Here is a 20,769-nt window from a genome sequence, read left to right on the forward strand (position 1 = left end):
GAGATTTGTTGAATTAAGAGTTTGAGATAAACAGCCAGCACCCTTGGTGTCTATGGACAAAAGCAGATTCAAGATAAAGGACTTCCGTGGCCTGCACCATTGAGTCACACCAGCCTAACTTTCTGCTGAAGGGGTTTGTACCTGGGATGTGCAGTACCTCTCTCCTGAGAGGTTTGGGAGGATACACTTCCATCCAAGGAATTTCCACGATGACATGCTGAAACACTGGCCTTTGGAGGTACAGAATCTGGCTGGGTTGTCTCACAGACCACCTGTAGTCCCTTTGGATAGATTTAACAAAAGGAAATAGGTATATAAATATATTTATCTCTCTCATAATAGTTTTCTTACTGCAATTTGTGCTTAGACATGACTGTTACTTACACCATAATACCATGGCAATACCATGGAGAAACTGATCAAGCCTGTGGCTTCTCAGTACTAGGTATTGTACAGGCAAAGGGTAAGACAGGGCTCTTGCCCAAGAAAATATCTAAGATCAGGCTTCCATCCTATAAGATAGGATAAGGCCAAGGAGATCCTGACCACTATACTCAATACCCTTTGGTTCCACTGCAAACAAGGTTGCGAGCCTTAGGAAGAACTGTGAAGGACTGTAATTTCTGGAGATGTAATACTTTGGGGTGGTAACTGCAAGTGCTGTTTCAATACTAATTTCTCCCCTCCCTCAGCTCCTTATTCAAGCTTGTCTAACCTTAGCATAGGACTTACCTCGGTATGTCCACTGTCCAGATTAGGGGATTCACAAGTCACGCTCTGATTGTTGGTGGGAGAACTTCTCTTAGCTGAGAAAAGAAGTCAAAGGAGGACATTTCAGGAATCACTTCTAATATTAAAATGTACCACTGAAAGGATAAACCAGAAAACAAAACCAAACCCAAAGCAGCGTCTCTCTGCTGCAGACTTCTGAGGCATTAGCCACAGCCATAAAAAGAAAAAGAAAAAAGGACAGGTTTAATTTTGGGGATTTTCTGATCCCACTCCAGATCTATGGAAAAAATTACAACAGTCAAAGAAAACTTAGGACTAATTCCATTTTTTCATTCCAGGGCTGAAATCCTTTTTTTGATTCCAGAAGTTGAAGCAGAGGGAAGAAGAGCTAGATGTCAAAAATAGTTTTAAATAATTTGAAAGACTTGAATATTTCGAATTCAGAGACCTACAGAGCCTTCGGAACAGAATACGACATTCAAAATGACTTGTAACCAGAAAAATCTGATTTCGTGAACTACATTTTCACTACTGTGAAAATTACAGTTCTGTGCTTTTGAGAATGAGCAAACAATGCCACAGTAATATACCCAGCACACTTCCAATTCACTACCTTGTAGGATTTATGCAAAACTATTGTCTAAAAACATAAAAGTAAAAAAGTTCTTTTAGAACTAGGCCAGACACCAAGGCTTGGAAGCATCATTATGGATGAAGTACAAAGGAGGAGCAACACCTTCCAGTATGCAAAAGTGAATTCACAACCCAAGCCTTCTTTGGAGCCTCTTGAAACTACTTTGTTTAATTTCATAACATGGTAAAAATCAAATTTTACATAGAAGGAGAACCTACGCTGCCAACTGTGTGCTCTTCACTGTTAATTGTTGTTCAGTGCCAGTCTGGGAAAGTCTTCTCCACCTCTGTCAGGCTGCTGCTAGATACTGCCTTTGCCCCTCTTAGCAACTAAGGAAGATACGGTGAAACAGAGATATGAGGCTGACAGGAAATGATAACTCTGCTGAAGAGTTTCTCATTTCCTGTTTGTGATTTCTCTCTCATCGCCTATTTAATTATTATGCAAATGTTGGTTGACTCTGAGGGGAAATAACCTTAAACTACTCTCAAAGGTTAATTCCTGCAGGATTAACATATTCGTTCAGATATGATGGCTACATAAGGAAGCATCAGGCAAAGAAAGGAAAGGTTTCCCAGCTCTCAGGAGCTACATTACCACAGCAAAGTCACAGACCTGTAACGATGTTCCTAATTGGTTTTACAAGGGCGTTGAAGGCAGAAACTTCGGGCTGCCTATGTTCCCACATAGGCTGCCAAATAACAAGGCCACTAGCCAACCGAAATGTCAGGTCAGACTCCTAGAAAGACAAACAGAGGTTGTATCACACAAGCTCACACAAAAAAATGTTGTTTCCAGTCTAGGATTATCATTTCTCTGATACACAGATCTTACAAGAAATGAGTGATACCATGTGCAGTTCTGTGGTCAATATATGCCTACTCAAGGGCCACTGACACTACTCAGCAGACATCAACACATTTCCAATACAGCTATAAAAAATAATAGGGAAATCTCAATACAAAAATATACAAGATGCTTTTTTCCAAATGAAATTTCTATAGTAGTTAATGAACCCTGTTTTTCCCAGGACATTAAGCTGTACACGAAAAGGTCATTCCTGTGTCAGAAAGCATCCCCTTCTGACCATATATAACCACTTCATATTTAGTATTCAAACTCAGCCTTAGGATTTATACTCCAAGATTTGAACTTCTTGCCCCAAAAGAATAAGAATACTAAATATTAAAATATTACTTAGAAATTGAGGAAACGTGAAATGTAACAAATTACTATGAAATAGCAGTATACAATAATGTTGTTACTAGCATCATTAGTACCTGAGCTACGTCAATACAGAGACATTAGTGCTACTTACACTTGTGCCATCGTTGTTTTACATATGCAAGTAGCTGAAATAATGTAAATTAGTACACAAGTAAATCTTAGCAGGATCAAGGTGCAGGTATGCACTTACTTGACCTGAGGTCATATTTACATTAGGAGACACTGATGTTGGTATAGTCCAGCTATCCCCATAAGGCAAACAAACATGGTAATAGCAGTTCTAGCAGCATAATTATAGCTGCTCCACCATCTCCTGTTGACATAGCACCACATGCCTCAGCAGTTGAAATCGATGATGCAGACAGAGCTAAAGGAATGGCAGGAGCTGCTGCTTGTAGCTGTCCAGCCCTTCTATTCCCTACTGTTCATTAGTGCTATCTATCTCATCATAATGAGCTCCCAAGCCTTGTTATAAACTAAGCTTGCTTTTAATTAGTATTTTTACTAAGGGGCACCTTGAAAGACTTTTGGAAGTGGTAGCAGTAACACATGTTGCATTTTCACTTTGCACTGCTAGCTTTTGGTGACATGGCAACGCTTTTATCTACAGTTGTTAAGTTACAGGATCACATGCATGCCTCTCAGCCCCCAAAAGTCTCATTTAAAAACACATTGCTAAATACACAAATCCTCTCAGAAGTTAGGAATTCCATCATTTAGGTCTACCTGTGCAAACATGCATCACCTTCCTTGAGCACATGCATTACCTTGGTTATCTGGTCAGATAGTATTCCTCCCCTGAGACCTCTACCTCTGTGAAACACAGAGGGGACAATGCTAACTTAGTGAGCCAGTCACATACCTCATTTACCTCAGTTTTTTTGAGCTTTGCTTTGATGACAGAAACATGCATGTTTTCACGGGCTTTTCAATGTTCATCACTACAGTATCTCAGAGATGTCAGAGATTTTCATGGTAAACCTGAGATATTGTTATTAACCCCATGTTGTAAATGGGAAACTACATCCCAGAAAGATTAATATAAAAAAATTGGAAACCTAATCTCTAATAGCCAGGGTCTACCTCTGGTTTCATTTCATTTATTCAAAGGGCAGGCCACATTAGTGTGTGTAGCACTGGGAAAAATTCAGCATTTCTTCCTGTCATGTTCCAGAAGCTTACAGACAAAATGTGGAACTAGTAAACAAGTGTGAAAAATTTGGGCTAAATAAATTGAGCAATACTGTACAGGAACTCGGCAGCAGAAGCAGGGAAAGATTCTAGCTCTCCAGACCTGCTTTCACCTGCCCTAACAAAAAGATTATCCTTTATTTCCTGTACTTTCTTATCTTCTTCAACCGTTGCAGCATACAAGGCTGGATTAGCACAGATAACAGCCTGCATCACTTCATGACTTTATAGACCTTTTCCAAGCACCTACTCTCCAGAGCCAGCTTCTCTTCCAAGGCCTAGCTGGAAAGGTAAAGGCTAAACAGCAGCCCTCCAGAGAGACTAAAGACAAGAGGCAGGAGTCAGAGCATACAGAAAACGTCTCCTCATCACACCACTCTGCAAAGCTGATGCACTCAGCATAAAACTAACAGAGGGATGCCGGCAGACAGGAAGCCTGCAGCCTGCTTCCAACTTCAGAACAAAGGAATGCTCAATTGCCTTTGCTACTGCCATGCTTATACCACTATCGCACATTCCTGGTAATTAGCATCAAGATGATTAGTAGTGACAACAACAAATCCCAGTAGCAGCCCCATGGTGGAATCCCTGAAAAGCTTGCAAGGCCCTTCTGAGCAATGGTTGAGAATCACTGGAGCAAGCCAAAGCTCACAATCCTTTCCGCAGGTTCCAGGGTCCCAAAGACTTCACAAGAGCCACAGATCTTTGACATTCCTGAGAGCTGAAAATGGCTCACTTCAGATTTATTTCCCTTTGTGTCTGCCTGATACTGTGGTGATTGTTCATGTCACTGGAAATATTTCTTCCTGATGGCAGTGGAATTCTGCCAGCTTGTTAAAACATTTCCAGTGGTCACCCAGTGTGCACTGTAGGCTGAATTAATTAACAATCACAAAGGCAGAATCATCCTTTTCCTGCTCAGAGGTGTCTCCACACAAGTATCCCACCAGTATTCCACTTACTTTAATCCTGTGGACAAGAGGAGCAAAAAGGAACACAAAGAGCTCCACTGTGGCCATGGAGTTCTGGAAGAACTTCCTTCTGTTACTCTCCTCCTCGTCATTTGTGGTGCTGGGCCGGGAATGTCCTGGTGATCCCTGGTTTTCAGCCTGGTGGATAAAGGCGCTACTGCTCCCTCCCCAACTAGAGCCTCTGTCTCCTCCAAATCGGTCATTGCTGCAGTCCTGAGGGGCCTCCAGCAGCATCCAGTGAAGAGTGTGAAGAAGTTTTGTTTCAGCTACTCCAAGCTTATCCTGATGTCCTGGATGGAAAAAATGCATGACAGTATCTCACAGGGTTTCCATTAATGGTACTGTTGAGACTTTCAGAGCCACACAGGAAAGTGGGCATCCAATGTCCTGATAAGCATTTGAAAATTAAAATTCTACCATTAAAAAGTATCAGCATTCTGTTTCATTATGTTTGAAACCTCCTAATTCACAAGTCTCCATTTACTTCACAGCATTTCCAGTTCAGTCCTTGAAATGTCGGTTGCAAGGCAACTGAAAACATGGACATAGAGTGCTCCTAAAAGCCTGACAGTCTTGTCTGTTTGACTCTATTGAATGGCATGTCTCATGAAGCAAATTCCTGCTGAAACCACTGCTGAAATCACTAAAAGACTAGTAAAGTAAGTTAGATTTGGACCTGGTTCTATCCTTATTATCTGACTCCTCTGCTGAGAATCAAACACATTAGTCTGAATAAAAAGAAGAAGGGAGAAAAACCACCAGAACTGAAGATATTAACAATACCTGCTGCAATTGGGCACTGCACTGTGCCTTGGAAGAAATATGTATTCCTTTGAGGAACTCATGCCTGATGGGTGGTAAGACTTTTACTAAAGCTAGTTCTATTAAATTCTCTGGAAAATAACTAGCAAAATATTGAACTACTTTAACTCTTCAGCTCACCAGACCATTAACTTCACTGGAAAAGCTCTCACAGGTTACCCTTATATAAATGAGAACAGATCAAGAAAGGCGATCCACAGAATGAACTAACTGGGATTCTAGGACTTAGAGTATGTTGGCACCCTGAGCACCAATCTGCCATATTTTGACCGATAATGTCAGTAATGGAAAAAACAAATTCATATAAGCACTAACCTAGCTTGTTGCGGTTGGAGAGCAATGTTGCAGTGCAGTGCAGCACATGTGGGAGCGCAGCTTGGACAAGTTCCCAGCGAGAAATGCTCTGGATGGCTTCAGAGAGAGCTGGAGAAAGGCCATGCAGCTTGTTCTCTACTAAAACTCTTTCAAAAGACTAAAAGTAAGAACAAAGAAAAAAAGACACTATATATCTATTTCTGCACATACCTTCTAGTACATACAACATTCAGTTTTAAAAACCTGTAATCTGTAAATTTTCATTATATAACTAAAGCGGACCTTAGAATATTTTTCCTGAAAGACACCAGACATATGGACATACTTGGCTAAGAAATGAATGGGCCACTCTATATTTTCTGTTATAAAAAAGAATTAAAGCAAGTATCATGTGCATATTAATAAGTGCCAACATCAAGCCAGACTCACAGTTGTGCTGGGTATTAATCTGGGATGCCAGTAATCCTGTTGGAAGTCACAGGAGCTAACGAAGCCTGTATTTGTGGATGTGAGAGCTGGATATGCTTCTCACACGCACACATGCTCTTTCAGTTCAGTGTAACATAAAGGGCAACCCATTAAAGGTATATGGGCCTTAGGAAATGTTTTCACACCCTGCCACAAAAAATAATCAGTGTACAAAATTTTTTGTCGAGCCATGATGTAATGGTTTTGTGAACACTTAAAAGAGCTGATGGCTGCAGCAAGTTAATTATTTCCACCTCAAGCAACACAAAATAAGACTATCTGCCTTTGAAATCCCTGAGGAAGTTCCTTATTGCTAGTTGCTCCAACCATTTCAATAAGTTCTTCTGCTGATCAGATACAATGATCTCATTATAGGTCACAAAGGCAGTTATATTCCTTCACTGAAGTTCCTAAAGTGAAGAAATGCATTACTGATAGCATGTGTCATTGCCATATACCAGCTTAGCCTCCTGGCTACCTGTTTGTTCACAAGCTGTTTCACCAATTTTATCAGGCTCTGGGCAAACACGTAACTGTTGGCATTCATGACCTAACGGATGCTTAAAATGCCCTCACTCCAGATTCATAAAGCTTATCCTTCAACACTAGTCATAACAATTTTTCGGGGGGGGGGGGGGGGGGGGAGATAATAAGAATGGACTTAATTACAAAGAAGAAAGGCAAAAAGGGCAGCAGTCGTAACCTACCTCTCCTAAATGACCAGGCATTTGTAGGTGTGGCATGCTAACCAGTGGTAGCATGCACTCTTCTGCATTCCCCAGTAGCTGTGCGCATTTGTTCTCTCAGGTCACGGCCACATCTGCCAGCATGGGCAGTCATGAGCTCCTCCATCAAGAGGATGCCCTAGTGCAAGGATAGTAGTGCACCATTGTGGTATTACAGCATCCCCGTAACAGCTCTGCTGTGCCCACCACGGAGGCAGAGAACACATCTATCTGTACTTACAACCTAAGACCAAAACTCTGCAATAGCACCAGGCATAGACAGACTAAGAGAGGGGGAGAGGGACTGTATGATTTACACAGATGTATTTGGGAAGTATTCAGAACTGAGTGTGCTTACAGAGGACTGAGCCTGTAGCAACACAAATTGAACCTGAGGAAATACCGACAATAAACGTAAGAGCTGCCGACAAATATGTCGGTACAAAGTCATGCTGCCCACCTACTAGAAACCCCAGGCTCTAGTCAGAAAAGTCAATAGCTTTTCTTTATGGAGCAGTGGCCGAAACTGGAGGGCATAGATAACATGTCTACAAAGGGAAACTGTCTCCTGCCATGCATTCCTATCAGTTCATGAACAGTGGGGGGAACACAAGCAGTAACACCAGCTCCATTGGGCAGTTTGGCAGGACATCCAAGAGCAAGTTGCAAAGCCCATTGAGATTCAGGGATGTCTGGTGATTGGAAAGCCTGGGCAGGTGGGGGAGCCGGGTACTTGTTCTAAGGTCTGATTATTCTATTCAGTTCAGGAACCATGAAGGCATTGAACTACAGTAACAGTTGAGAGCATATTAGAATAAAGACAACAGAGGTCTAGAACTATCCCAGACAAGGTTACCTAACAAAATGGGAGAACAAAGCAGCAAAGTATTCCCAGAAGCAAGACAAGAGGTGCAGGATTAATGCATGGTTAGAAACAACACAAAGTCTGAGCCAGTGAACATCATGAGATGTTATTTATTTTTGTTAAAAAGGGACAGGGTGCCACTCCTTATCTGTGCTCCAGCGACACACTCTCACCTCTACTCATGCATGAGCTCTGTGGCTCATTGAAGCCTTCATTCAGCCAAGTCAAGCCTCTACACAAGCCAAAATGAAGCTTAGCATAGAGGCAAGTAGTTTCTACCCGGTTAGCGAGCTGAATTAGCTTACTGAAAGGCCTGCCAAGCACCAGTGCTGACCTAGGCTTATCAAAAGAAATTATTTTGTCACCCTAGTAGAAAAGCCAAACCATTAGCTCATGCTTCAGTACAGTGACAAAGCTATTCAATTTACAGAGCAAGGGGAGGAAAAAAAAAAATCACTGTGAGCAGCAACACTATTCTGAAGTCTGATGGAGGACACATTGCTGCTTTCTGGCTTTCCATTCAACATCTCATTTGCAGGTACTTCAATGGCATCAGGGACAAAGTATTCACCTCAACATTTTGTGTTTCTGAGCCACATGAATCTTTTCTTACATGGTTAGCCACCAGATTCCTCTGTTCTTTGCTGGCCAGAGCAAAAAGCTAAACATATTTCTGTACCACAATGAAAAATTAGCTTCCTGAACAGCATATGTGATCACAAGCATCTGAGACAGAAGTACTGTTATGTTGCCAGAAAAATGCTAACACAAAGACTACTATATGGAAACCATTGAGTGTGTCCCTGTGTGTTATGGGCACTGGCTGGCACACAATTACCACTGAGCATGTACTGTCAGCACGGGACCTAGCTGGCATCACTCTCCGCACTGATAACAGCCACAAGCAGCCAACGAGAACATGCAGTTCTTGGGACAAGTGTTCCCATGGGATTTGCTTGGAGTTCTCCATACAGGTCTATCTCACAGCAGCTTCTCCCTACACCAGACATTCAAGATGCAAGGCCCTGGGTTATCATTTGCTCCTGTAGAGCCTCCCTTTTGGTCTGCTATGGCTCTACTCTAACATTCAGGACCTGCTACAGAGACTATACAGACATTAAGATGAAAGACCTAATGTTCACCGCACATGAACTAAGCAACTGCTGCTACAGCTGAGAGGAGTTACATGCTTCAATGAGAAGGCTGAATGAGAATGTCTGAAGTAAGCTCCCTGTAAATCAGTCAGAAGAGAGATACTGTCATGCTATGGATAGGTCTGCAGCTGCAGTCTCAGGGCCACTGCTTGCCTAAGAAAACAGTTACCTATTTATAGCAGGCTGGTCCATGCCTGCAAAACCCACGTGCCAAAGGATAAAGAACATCTGCCAAGGTGGTAGTGAGGAAAGTCAGTGTTATATGCCTTGGCTGGAAAAAGGGCAGGCCCTTTCAGTGGTGCTCTGTGTGAATGTATTCTGCTCCCTCAGGGCCACTTACACAAGCATTTTTCCTTTTAGTCTGGTGATGCCATCTGTTTTCACAGGGAGTGGCGGTCAGACTTGTCTGGCTGCCTTCCCACTGCTGCTGTTCTCCTTTTACCTTCTTCTCCACCAAGAACCAAAGAGGCTGTTAAATGCCTTGTGACCACAGCCAGCCTGCGTATCACTTTGCTGCTGGAATGGGAACAGGTAGCTGCCTGAAGAAGCCTAGACAAGCAGCACAGGACAGAGCAGATTCTGGCTGGGCTTTGCCATGGTTTCCTGTACAGCTTTGCTCAAGTCACATGAACTTCCCCTGCTCTAAGCCCAGGGGAGCTGTACCTGCAGTAAGCTGCATAAGGCAGCAAGGGGTCAGCCAGACCCCCAGTAGACAGCCAGGACCTTGTGAAGCTCAGTACGCCCCTGTTCCATCCTCTCAGGAGTGCCAGATGAGCTGCAGGTCTCCTCAAGGGAAGTGGCCGTAGAGGATCTCATATTTAAAAAAAAAAAAAAAAAAAAGGGCAAAAAAAGCAGCAAGCTAGGAGAGCAGGGCCCAGTGCTTAGCCTAGTGTATGTACAGAAGGACCCTGGAGACACAGAGCAAAGATATTAGTGCATCATGGTGGAAAGCAGAGACCAATGCTAAAGTCACTTCAGACTGACTGGAAAGAACTTGAAACGTAGGCGGACAGTACTGTCAGAATGAGGAAGGTCCTCTGAGTAGGGAAGAGTTTCTAGAAAGATCTAAAACATTAACCTAGGAGTTCACAGTATGAGGGATGGTAAGGCTCCATTGTTTACCAAACATAGTAATTATACAAACATTGACAAGCAATGAAACACAGATGCCAAGCACTTTATTTACAGAAAATTCTCATGTTCAAAACCTCAGTTTTCTGCAACCATGCCCATTAGCTAGATAAAATAAAGGTGGCCTTTTTTTAAACTTTGTTTCATATCTATTCTTTAATCATTCATAGCAACAAAACATATTACTACATTTGCAAAAACAAGTTAAAAAAAAACAGAAAAGAGATAAACTTTGAATTTGCAGGACCCTCCAGAAAATGTTTGGGTTCTTCCATGCCCATTGCAATCCAGGGTAAAAGAACTTAAAACATATCCTTGAGTCCCTTACCCTCACCCAAAAAAAAACGTTAGCTTTGTACAGCACTTGCATTCCTGTGAGGTCATTTACAGCTTTGACTCATGTGTATTAGGAATGACATTCTGTCAAGGCAGAAGAACTACAGAATGAGGAGATGGAAGAACATCAAATCCACACTGAGGCACAAGAGCATTTAGACAGTGTAAGGCAATGTGTGTGTGGGGGGTGATTTAAGGCCAATATTCATAGACTAATTGAAGTCAGTGTGATTGTTCAGGTAAGGAAAACACAGCTATGAAAGGGCTAGGTTTTTCCTCAAGTATTTAAAGTATAAAGCAAAGCTCAAAGAAGCAATGCAATCTGCTCTTGCAGACCAGATGCTGTACTCACTGAATCTAGGCCTCCAGCATCTGCTTCCTCAATGCACAATATACAGCAAATTCTACTGCAGCAAGTTTAGAGCCAAGGATAATAATAGAATACTACACAATGTTGTGTGATATGCATTGTCAGACAGTTAACAGCCTATAGACATGCCTAGAACAATTCTGGCTAGAGAATTTTAAAAGGACAGATCATATAACAGGTGCAGAGTATTTTTAGGCACACTAGTCAATACAGGGGTGTTAGATAGTCAGCTTGATGTTTCAGAAGACAAGCCAACTACCTGTCAAGTTCCAGAAACCCTGTCTCACCCATCCACACAGCACTCTGCTACCGCACTGGATAATATGGAAGGTGTTGGTATGGGCAGACATTCCTGTGCATTGGCAGGAATCGGAAACCGATGAGCAAAAGAACATGGCAGATGCAGCAGCTCAGGCTGTATCCAATCAATTGCTCAAAACTAAGCCCCACCTTTGAAAGCTTTCTACCATAATTTAATGATTACATTAAGAATTGGAGGTGAATCAAGTTCTCCCTCATCCAAGGGGTGGAAATGGATTGGATCTTCATAAATGCATTTTTCCAGAGCTCCTTTTCCCTTGGCTGAAGTGTGTGATTTATGTTGTCTTGCAGTTGGTTTTTTTTTGTGTTTTGGAGTTTGGTTGGTTTTTTTGTTTTGTTTTTTTTTTTTTGTTTTGTTTTGTTTTGGTTGGTTGGTTTTTCAGGTGGGGGTGTGTGTTTGGATTTTTTGGTTGGGGATTAGGTGTGGTTTTTTTGTTTGTTTGGGGTTTTGGTTTTGTTTTTTTTTTTTTACACTTAGTAAATTCAGATATGTGCTCATAGAAGACAGGTGCTTTAGAATCAGCCTAGGAGACATAGAGGAAGACCTGATGCCAACAGTACAGCACGAAGCACAAGGAAGTCACAGACAGGTAGGTACATCATGGAGAATGCACAGAGAAGGAAGCTCTGTCCCTCCACCCAACAGTAACAGATACTAGCTCGCTGGTGGGGCCACAGCCTCAGATTATAGGTACTTCAAGGCATTGCTCCTGTGCACTCCTGAAACTCCTGATAAGGGCCATAAGGCAACAAGCTCCATTTTCTAGTTTCTGAACAACCAAGAACTGTCAGTGGTATAAACCAGTGACGATGCTTTTTGCTCCATGTGCCAGAATTGCAATACCTTTTACTCACCAATACACTAAACCAGCATTCCTCTATCAGTATTCAGTATCTAGCAAAAACCCTGAAAAATTTATGGATTTCTTAGAAGAAAACTAGTCAGCAGCAGCTAGGGCTTCTCCAGCTTAATATCTTGTGAGAAGGAAGTCAGAAAATTGCTGCAGAGATCTAAGTACTTTAAACTATTAAGATACACGTCCAGACCAAGTTTTTCCAGTCTGTCAAGTTTGGCTGCAACTGCTTAATGTACTTTAAGTCATCCAAAGATCAGCAACAGCTCAAGGAATTCTGGAATTCCCTAGATACCCATCTTACTTGAACTTGCTGCATGCCTTCCCTTTCTCCTCCCTTTAGACAGTGGATTGGGTTTTCATTCAAAATGCAGTTAGAAATAAGAGTTATTAGTATCTGCATAATAACATATCCTTAATTATGCTTCTAAGACATGCTCCCTCTATTTTCCAGTAGGGGAGCTATTTTCATCTTGTGCAATGGTAAAAGTATTGTTTAAATCCTATTAGTAATGTTTAGATTTTCAATATTTTAAGTCTGAAAAATCTCCGGCAATCGCAAACTGAAATTACATCAATCTCATCTGAAAGCACATACACACATGATGAACTGCAAGTTTAGACCCAGATTGTCATAGCTTAGTCTGCCCATATCATTATTTACTTTATTTAATTACTAATTAGTTCAATTACTAATATCCAAATCAATATATTTTTGTTGTGTCTAGAGATGCACATGATATCCAAATTCTCTAGATGGAAAAAGGTTTCAAATCCTGATAAAAGTTCAAAATTAAGCTGAATGGACAAAATCCACTTCTGGTGTAAGCTGATCAGCCACCACGGTCAGATCGAGTTGCATGAAAAGTTAGTTACTAACAAGAGTTGAAAAAGAGAAACATGTACATACCACACAGGAAGCTTCATATTGTTTCCCCAGTTTAGGTCTTAAAAATGCACTGAAGGAAGGGAGAAAAAGTATTAGAGACCCAGAACTTCATGTGTGGATTTTGCTTAGTTATTTTTAGGATTTTTCTCATGTCAGAAGCTTGAGAAAAGGCTAAGAAACTTAATGTAAAGAAAGATATAAGGCCAAAACAATGTTCAGATACCTGTTGATGACATCTGACAAAATGCTATTACCTTTTCTAGAAGACAAAACTACCCACACTGATATGCCAAGAGGCAGTTAATCCACTCTCAAGGAAAGTCCTATTCCCCATGGATAAAATCTTCCATCAGATAGTTTTCAGCCATTTTACCTCAGTGAAAGATTTTCAATATATTCTGTTTAAAATGTGTTAAATATTACCGAACTTTGCCTTGCCTCTATTTTAAGCCTGAGATCCATTTGCCAGTTTTGTATTAAGTATTTTCCTCCACAACTGCTGATGCAGAAGGCTTATGATGAAATGCAGGCCTGTACCCTGTAGATAGAGAACACCTACCCTCTACTGTCATTCCGCTCCAGAATGGGATCAGAGTTGAATATTAAAAAAAATTAATCAGGTCACCTTATTACAGCTTTTTTTTTTTTTTTTTTTGAGGACACTGAAACAGTAGAATAAAGGGATTTTGCTACTGACGCCTTAAATTAGAGCCACAACCTTCAAACCTTCCAACCTCCCCCCCCACAGCCCCCACAATGTTTTCAGTTTAGAATTCTGTTAAGACAGGGTTCACAAGGAACATAAAGCCCCAGCCATATATTCAGCCTGCCCCTCACACATCATTACTCTCCAGTCCAATGAAATAAGGTGAGACTTTGACGTATCTGTTTGCATGCTGACCTCTCAAAGCATAGATTACACTTCCAGAACAGCTGCAAATACAGATACAAGCAAAGCTGCAAGTCCAGTGCAGCACTGAGGGATGCTGCTTCTGGTACCAGAGCTCCAGCAGCCCTCTTAAAAGTGGGGGTGGAAGTGGGGGTGGGGGAAGACAGACAACAGGGAGGGGAGAGGTGCATAGACACACACACACGGATGTTTTAAAGTCAAATCAAGAAGCTGTCTGGGACTGTCACCAGGTTAAGCTGCCTCCAGTCCTCCCCCCATTCCCGATACACACAGATTGCTCTATACTGAGTGCAAAGAGAGCAGCTTGTTTCACGCCTTCATGTTGCAGCTGCAGTAACCGCTTCCTCCCCGCCACTGGGCAGCAGCTGGCCTGCCCACCCTCCCCACTTCCTCTGCCCTGTTGCAGCTGTATCCCAAGTACCCAGGGCTCGCTGCTCTCACCTGGTTTGCCTCCATAGGAAGGTCTGGATGGGCAGAGGGATGCCACGGCCACTGTCCTGCTCCTGGCCTTCTGAGCTTTTCCTTTTCACCATGATGCTGATGACAGCTGCTGCTGTGAGCCAGTCTTAGAAGACACACCAGCCGGGATCTCCCATGGCTGCCTCTTTGCTCTCCGTAACTCTTTACCCTCTTCCCTTCATCCTCTGCAGCCCACCCCCTCCCTCCCCTCTTACACCTCCCTTCAGCTTTGCTGGTGCAAAATGGCTGCAGAAGGCAGGGAGGAAATTAGGGGAGCGAAGATGTCCGCGTCCCTCTGCTTCCTCCCTGCCTTCAGCACCTCCCTCTGTGGACAGCTCCCAGCACCGAGAGCCGCGCCGGCAGGCGGTGACAGGGGAGGGCGGGCGGGTGGCGCGGGGGCGGGGGAGGCACCACCCCGGCCCGCCCCGCCGCCCCCGGCCTCCCGCAAAACTTCCAGCTCCCGGGAAGGGGCGCGGGGCTGCTCCTCCCGCTGGCCCCGGCGCAACAGGGCCTCTGCTGACTCTCCCTCCCTCCCTCGGGCGCGACGCGCACCGCGGGAAAGTTTCGAAGCCACGCAAACCCGCCGCGAGAGGAAGATTCAGAGCAGCCGAGGACCGGTGGGGTCAGGAGGCGTCTCCTTCCTTCCCTCCCTCGCCACCCGCCTGCAGCAGGGACAAGGTCAAATAGGCTGCTCCTGCAAATCGAGTGGAGTCTGACCAAGCTTCCTCACACCCGCAGAGGAGCGGAATTGAAAGAGGGCTTTTCGAGGTGCTGGGGAGCTCATGAATAGTTTATAAAGCCAAGTTCCCCTTCTTGGATCTACAAAGGCAGGAGTCCTCGAAGGGTCTGCTGCAGCATGGAGCAAGGCTGTTAAATGGGGAGATACTCATTATCTCAAGAGTAGGGAGAGAAGGGAAGCAAGTAATAAACTCTCTCCAAAAGTGAAGGTTGGTGGTAGGAGCAGGGGAAGTTTGGGGTACTTATTCCACGGGTTTTTCTTACACAGAAGGAAGTGAGACAGAGGTGGAGAGGATGGTGAGTTCCAAAGCAAAGTTACTTGTGTTTCCAAATAGACACTAGACTGATTTGACTAATACAAAGATATATTTGAGTCAGGTTTGCTGGAAATATTTCTCAGTCACTGTTAGATTAGCTCTCCGTACATACCTAAGGATATCAGAAGATGGTATACTACTGCAAATAATTAATAGAATAAAATGAAAGACAAATCCACCCTTATCAGTTATTTTTTCACAAAAAAAAAAAAAGTGATATTGCATTGCTTATATAAAAAGATCGCAAGTTTAAAGAAAGATGCTCCAACCAGCCAAGGCCACGTTTCTTCCTGTCTTTCTACTTAACATTAGGCACTTAAGACTCACAGGGGTCATTCCTTCCTGGAACAGGAGCTGAACTGATCAACACCACCTATTTCCTTCCTTATAGGTACTTTGAGAAGCAGTTTTGCTGAAAACCCAGTGCCACTACTTTGATAATCTGCATTTACTCCCATTTAGAACAGAGTTTTTTTCTGGCACCCAACCCAATACTTCCTTGCACTGACTTAGGCTGGTCTTGATCTCTATTCATGGACATCAGCGTGGTCTACATTTTGTTAAAATGCCCCTCTTGCACAAAAGGAATATTAAGACAGTTAATAAGAAGGTAATCAGTTAAATAAAACCTAAACAATATGTTTATGACCAAAAAGTTTTAAATAATTAAAATCACCAATCTACCTGAGTTCTGAAATGCTGTTTGGGTGGGTTTTTGCTATCAGTAACTTTTTCTGTTGGTGCACAGAAGTAAGGCCTTTTTCTTCACAGGATTTAATTACTATTTTCTTTCCTTCAATCAAGTGAGGTCAGACAGGAAAAAAACAATCTTGATATCTAAAATTTTATGCAAACTAACTACAGAGAGAAGATGGTTAAAGCAAATTACTTCTAAATGCAAGGTATGTATTAAAGAAGTTTCCCTACTCTGCACCTCCTCAATGGATCCAGGAGTTTTTATACAAAGTCATCTTGTTTGGAAAGCAAATTTGAGTTTTAATTCTTGCCAGCATGCCTCTTAAGTTAGAGGTGAAACACAATGCAGTAGGAGTGATAAACTTATTTTTAAATAATTGCTTTTTCCAGTCCTGTAATAGGTTATGAAATTATTGAATAAAGCATAACCTCAGTTAGCAACAAAGCTGAAGTCTGATTTTATTTGGAGTTTTAGTCATTTTCAAGCAGGAGAATCACTGTTCTTCCAAGAAAAGTATGAGGACTGAAGAAAGTTTTAATGCTATTTGCAATTAAAGAAAAGAAATTAACTGAACTGATCTGTTAAGGCCCCAGAAAGTGCATGGTCAGTGTCTTCCTCATGGACATTCACAATATGAATAACCAGAACTTACAGCTTCACCGCAGTTAAGAGGATTGCTAACCCTCAGCCAGGGATGAGGGTTGCAGGCTAGGGATGGTTTATGTGGATGGTTTTTTAAGTGTCCTATAGTCTCACCCTCAAAATTAGCACCATCAGGCATTTTAGTCAGTTATAATATTGAACCAGTTTCAGTTTAAGACACTTGCATTCCCTCAGTGACTGGTAAGCCCAGTTCAGATCTGGTTTTTTGTGGTTTTTTTTGTTTTTTAAATGGGAGTATTTCCTTATTCCTGCATTCAAGAAGCAGTCATTTACAATAGCTTCCAGTTTGCTGCTCTGAACCTAAGCTTATTATTCCCATGATCTGCTACACAACAAGAAACACAAGAGCAAAAAAGCACTACAGCTTGCTTGCAGCCTACGGCTGAAACCTCCTGTGAATTCTCCTGGTTGATAGGGACACCAGAGGCACTTGGTGTGGTCAGTCCAGGGCAGATGCTTAGGGGTAAACAGGGATGAAAACAGGAACCCAAAGTTCCACAAAACCCCCACAGGTTTAGTAGGAAAACAACGGCATTCATTGGTTTCAAACCTACCCAGGTAAACATCACTGCTGCCCCTGACCAGAGGCAGTCCTACAGAGCAGAGTTTGGAAGCTCTCTAGGAGCCCTTCACTGAGTTTCCAAAGAGGAATCCAAATGTCCTCTCTTCAGTCGGAAGAGGAGCAGAGCACGTGATGCAACTGCATGCTAGCTCCACATCTGTTTGCTAACTATCACTCAGAAGCAGGAGGACAATGTATTAGTACCTCTACCTGGCTTTCTGTTACATGCTTGAAGGACTCTTTAGAAGAAACAAATAGCTCTGAAGTACAGTATTATTTTCCTTACTCTTTCTTTGTGCGTAGCCCTGTCACACAGCCATTAGCAAGTGGAACTCACCTAGCCCAACAGACACCGAGAGGAAACTGCATAGCTACTACTTTGTAGTAATTGAAAATGTAACTGCAAATTGCAGTTATAGTCAAACTTGCCATTTTGAGTCCAGAATATTGCTCTGCAACAACATGCAGCCATAAGACACCTAAATGCCTCTGTTTGTACAGATATTTGAAGTTACAGAACTTGTGATGCAAAACAAATCAGAGAGCAAAGAAAAGATTATCAACAGGTAGCACCGTCATAAGAACTGCAGTCACAAAGGTACAGATTCTCCAATCCAGCCAGGCTGTGACCAGCACTAAACCCAGGATGTGGCAAAGGTGGTTTATATTAGTTTGGCAGTGGCTGGAGACCAATTTTGTTCTTGCCTTGTTTTGGAGACAACACACCCCCCCACACACACAAAGGGCATCACACAAAGCTGAAATGGTCTGTACCTATGTAAGTGAAACAGCTTGCAACTTGGGAATTGGACGTGTAAGAAAAGAAAAGAAACTTTACAGCCTGGAGGATTTTACTTATCTCTATACTAAACTTCTGCTTGCAGCAGAGGCTTTCAGATTTGCAGTCAGCATGTGACTATACCTAAACACTAACACTGCAGTGGGTGCTGCAAAGAGAAAATCCTCCAATGTTCAAGCAACAAATCATATTCCTAGAGACATTTAACTGCAATTAAATACATGATAGGCACAGGTTATGCTCCAACTAGATAAGGCAGGGAGAGATGGAACAAAACCCTAGAGATGACATGGCTGGGGGGGTCTCTGGACAAGACTGGGAAAAAAAGAAAAAAAATAAAATCCAGCTTTCCCTGTCAGGGTATCACACCACCCCTTGGATCAGGACTCTCCAAGCTCTGGGATGTGACTGCTTTGGTACTAGCTGCAAAACTTTTACTTTCTTTTGGAAAAAAAGACAACAAACCTCCTCCACCCCAAACCCCACCCCACCCAAACACCTTTTTCACCTTCTTCACCTTCTTCCTGGAGAAGAAAGTGGGGATCTCTTGTTTCATTGAGTTACCAAACATGTCTTCCTCTCCATTGCTCAGAAGAGACCCAAGAACTGCCCCCACTACGTGCTTCTCCTTCCAGAACAAGGGTGCTCACACAAGCTAGTTTTTGGAGCCTCATCAGGACCACACTTCTTTTTTGCAAAGCAGCAACTGGGACTTCTGCGAGGCCACAGACCTCTAGGTGAAAGGTCTTCTGCCTGCCACTCTGATCAGATCCATTTCTGACTCACTCACCATTTCTGTACAACTAAGGAATACCCCATGAGCTGTGATAGGCACAGGATGGACATATCTTCTGTACATCTGGCAAACATTGCAGCAGGATGCCTGGGCTTCCCTCACTTTCAGTAACATTGTACTTAATAAAGATTTTATTCACAGCTTACACTCACCTCAGTGCTCCAACACCACAATCTGCTAGCAAATTATAAAATACATCACCTACCACATGTTGCTAATAAGAAACAACAATCATAGAAACATCACCTCTTCTTCATTCACTTTGAAAGGAGGAAACAGGTTCTTAGCAGCTATCCTCAACCATTGCTCTAGCTGTGAATGCTTAAATCAGGATTTACCCTTTTGTTCTGAACCTCTTAATCCTTTTCCTTTTAGCAGATGATACATTAGTTCTGCCTTGTGCCTAAGCACCCTTAGGAGGGTGCTTCTAATGGATAATTAACAACACTTAATTATTCCTCCAGGTAGTTTGACTGCATTTATTTATGAATATTGCAGCATTATGTGAAAAGTCCAGCTTGCTCAAGGGCTGGGAAACTTAAAGCAGTCTACTCAGTTGTATCTCCCTCCTACTGCTCAGGCTCCCAGCCATGTTTAGAGGATTCTTCTTCTGTGAGCAACTCCCACTGCTGCTATCCAACTCTACAGCATATGCAAAGCTCACACAGTAGCTGATTCTGAAGCTCTCATTTCACCTGTGTCATTACATGTGCATCTGCATGGCACAGGCTTGAAACCCCTCCAGGGCAGGCATGGAGGCATCAGAAGCAGCCTTGCTTGAGCAGGTCTAGAGTGGGCAGTGCAAGGGCAGGAAAGCCTGAGGGCTTAAGCTTCCCTGTTTCCCCACACCACAGCCCCCTGCTGAGAAGACACCTGATCCACACAGGTGGTTTGGGCCAGCACACAAACATTTTCTGGTGTAGTTCTTTGTTCCACCTGCAACACAGAGCCACGCTTCTAAGGACCCACCAAGAGATCCAAAATAACAAACTACTTCAGCCTGTTACCCGTTAGTTTCTGGGACGACCCCAAGAGCTCATCACCCACAGCTTCCCATTACCTTTGGTCGTCCTCAGCAGGCTGCAGGGAGCCGATCACGCTCATCCGTCGCTGCCGGCCGGGCTGAGCCCCTCACAGAGGGCTGAGAGCGCGCCCTACGGCTATGAGGGGAGAGAGCGCCGCGCCGATCCCCTCACGACGCCAAACTAACAACTGCTCGGTGACCGTTAACGCCCCCGCGGTATTTATAGCCTGCCAGAGCGCGCGCCCCCCTGCGGGGCCGCGAGGCAGCCGTTGGCCGCGCGAGCTGTGCCGGGCGGTAGCAGCCGTTTCCCTGACGAGGGACGCCCTGGGGAATGGGGTGGCAGCGCCCGGCCCCGCCGCCCCTCACAGCATCGGGACCGTCAAGGGCAGCGGCTCCTGCCCGGCGGGGAGTGAAGAAGGGATGGAGGGTGGCCTGTGGCTCAGCCAAGCAGCAGAAAGCGGTGAGCCACGACGCAAAACTGCGGCAAGTCCCCACCAGTGCTGGGCCCAGCTCTGTGACAAAGGAATGGCTCTGACCGTTGGCGACACCTTCACACACCTCTGTGCTGAAATATTACCCTGCAGAAGCCAACGCTAGCTGTAAAAACTGATTCTTTTGGCAAGAAATAGCAGGGATTAGCTGAGAAGTATGACTTAATCCACTCTGATTTCTCCTGGCAAACCTGACTATGCAATACCAGCAGGTGCACGGCACTTTTTTCCAGGGGCAGGGCAGTGATACGTGGTGGTTGAACGCGCGAGGAGCTGTATCACAAACAGTGGAAACAAGACACAAGCAA

General features: G+C 43.5%; 1 protein-coding gene across 13 annotated transcripts in view; it reads right to left on the reverse strand.

Annotated features, from left to right (window-relative positions):
• UNC80 (unc-80 subunit of NALCN channel complex) overlaps window positions 1-14,553 on the reverse strand; it is a 131,606-nt gene extending 117,053 nt beyond the window's left edge. For all 13 annotated transcript variants that reach the window (XM_075756060.1, XM_075756050.1, XM_075756055.1 and 10 more), the window contains exons 1-7: window positions 14,357-14,553; window positions 13,027-13,075; window positions 5,893-6,049; window positions 4,747-5,045; window positions 1,982-2,105; window positions 733-806; window positions 142-281 (exon numbers count right to left, since the gene is read on the reverse strand). In XM_075756060.1, the coding sequence (XP_075612175.1) occupies window positions 142-281; window positions 733-806; window positions 1,982-2,105; window positions 4,747-5,045; window positions 5,893-6,049; window positions 13,027-13,075; window positions 14,357-14,448 (935 nt within the window). In that variant the 5' untranslated portion in view covers window positions 14,449-14,553. The remainder of the gene's footprint in view (window positions 1-141; window positions 282-732; window positions 807-1,981; window positions 2,106-4,746; window positions 5,046-5,892; window positions 6,050-13,026; window positions 13,076-14,356) is intronic.
• Between the last annotated feature and the right edge of the window lie 6,216 nt (window positions 14,554-20,769).

Source organism: Balearica regulorum, chromosome 6 (genome assembly GCF_011004875.1).
Source record: "Balearica regulorum gibbericeps isolate bBalReg1 chromosome 6, bBalReg1.pri, whole genome shotgun sequence".
NCBI classification, from domain to species: Eukaryota; Metazoa; Chordata; class Aves; order Gruiformes; family Gruidae; genus Balearica; species Balearica regulorum.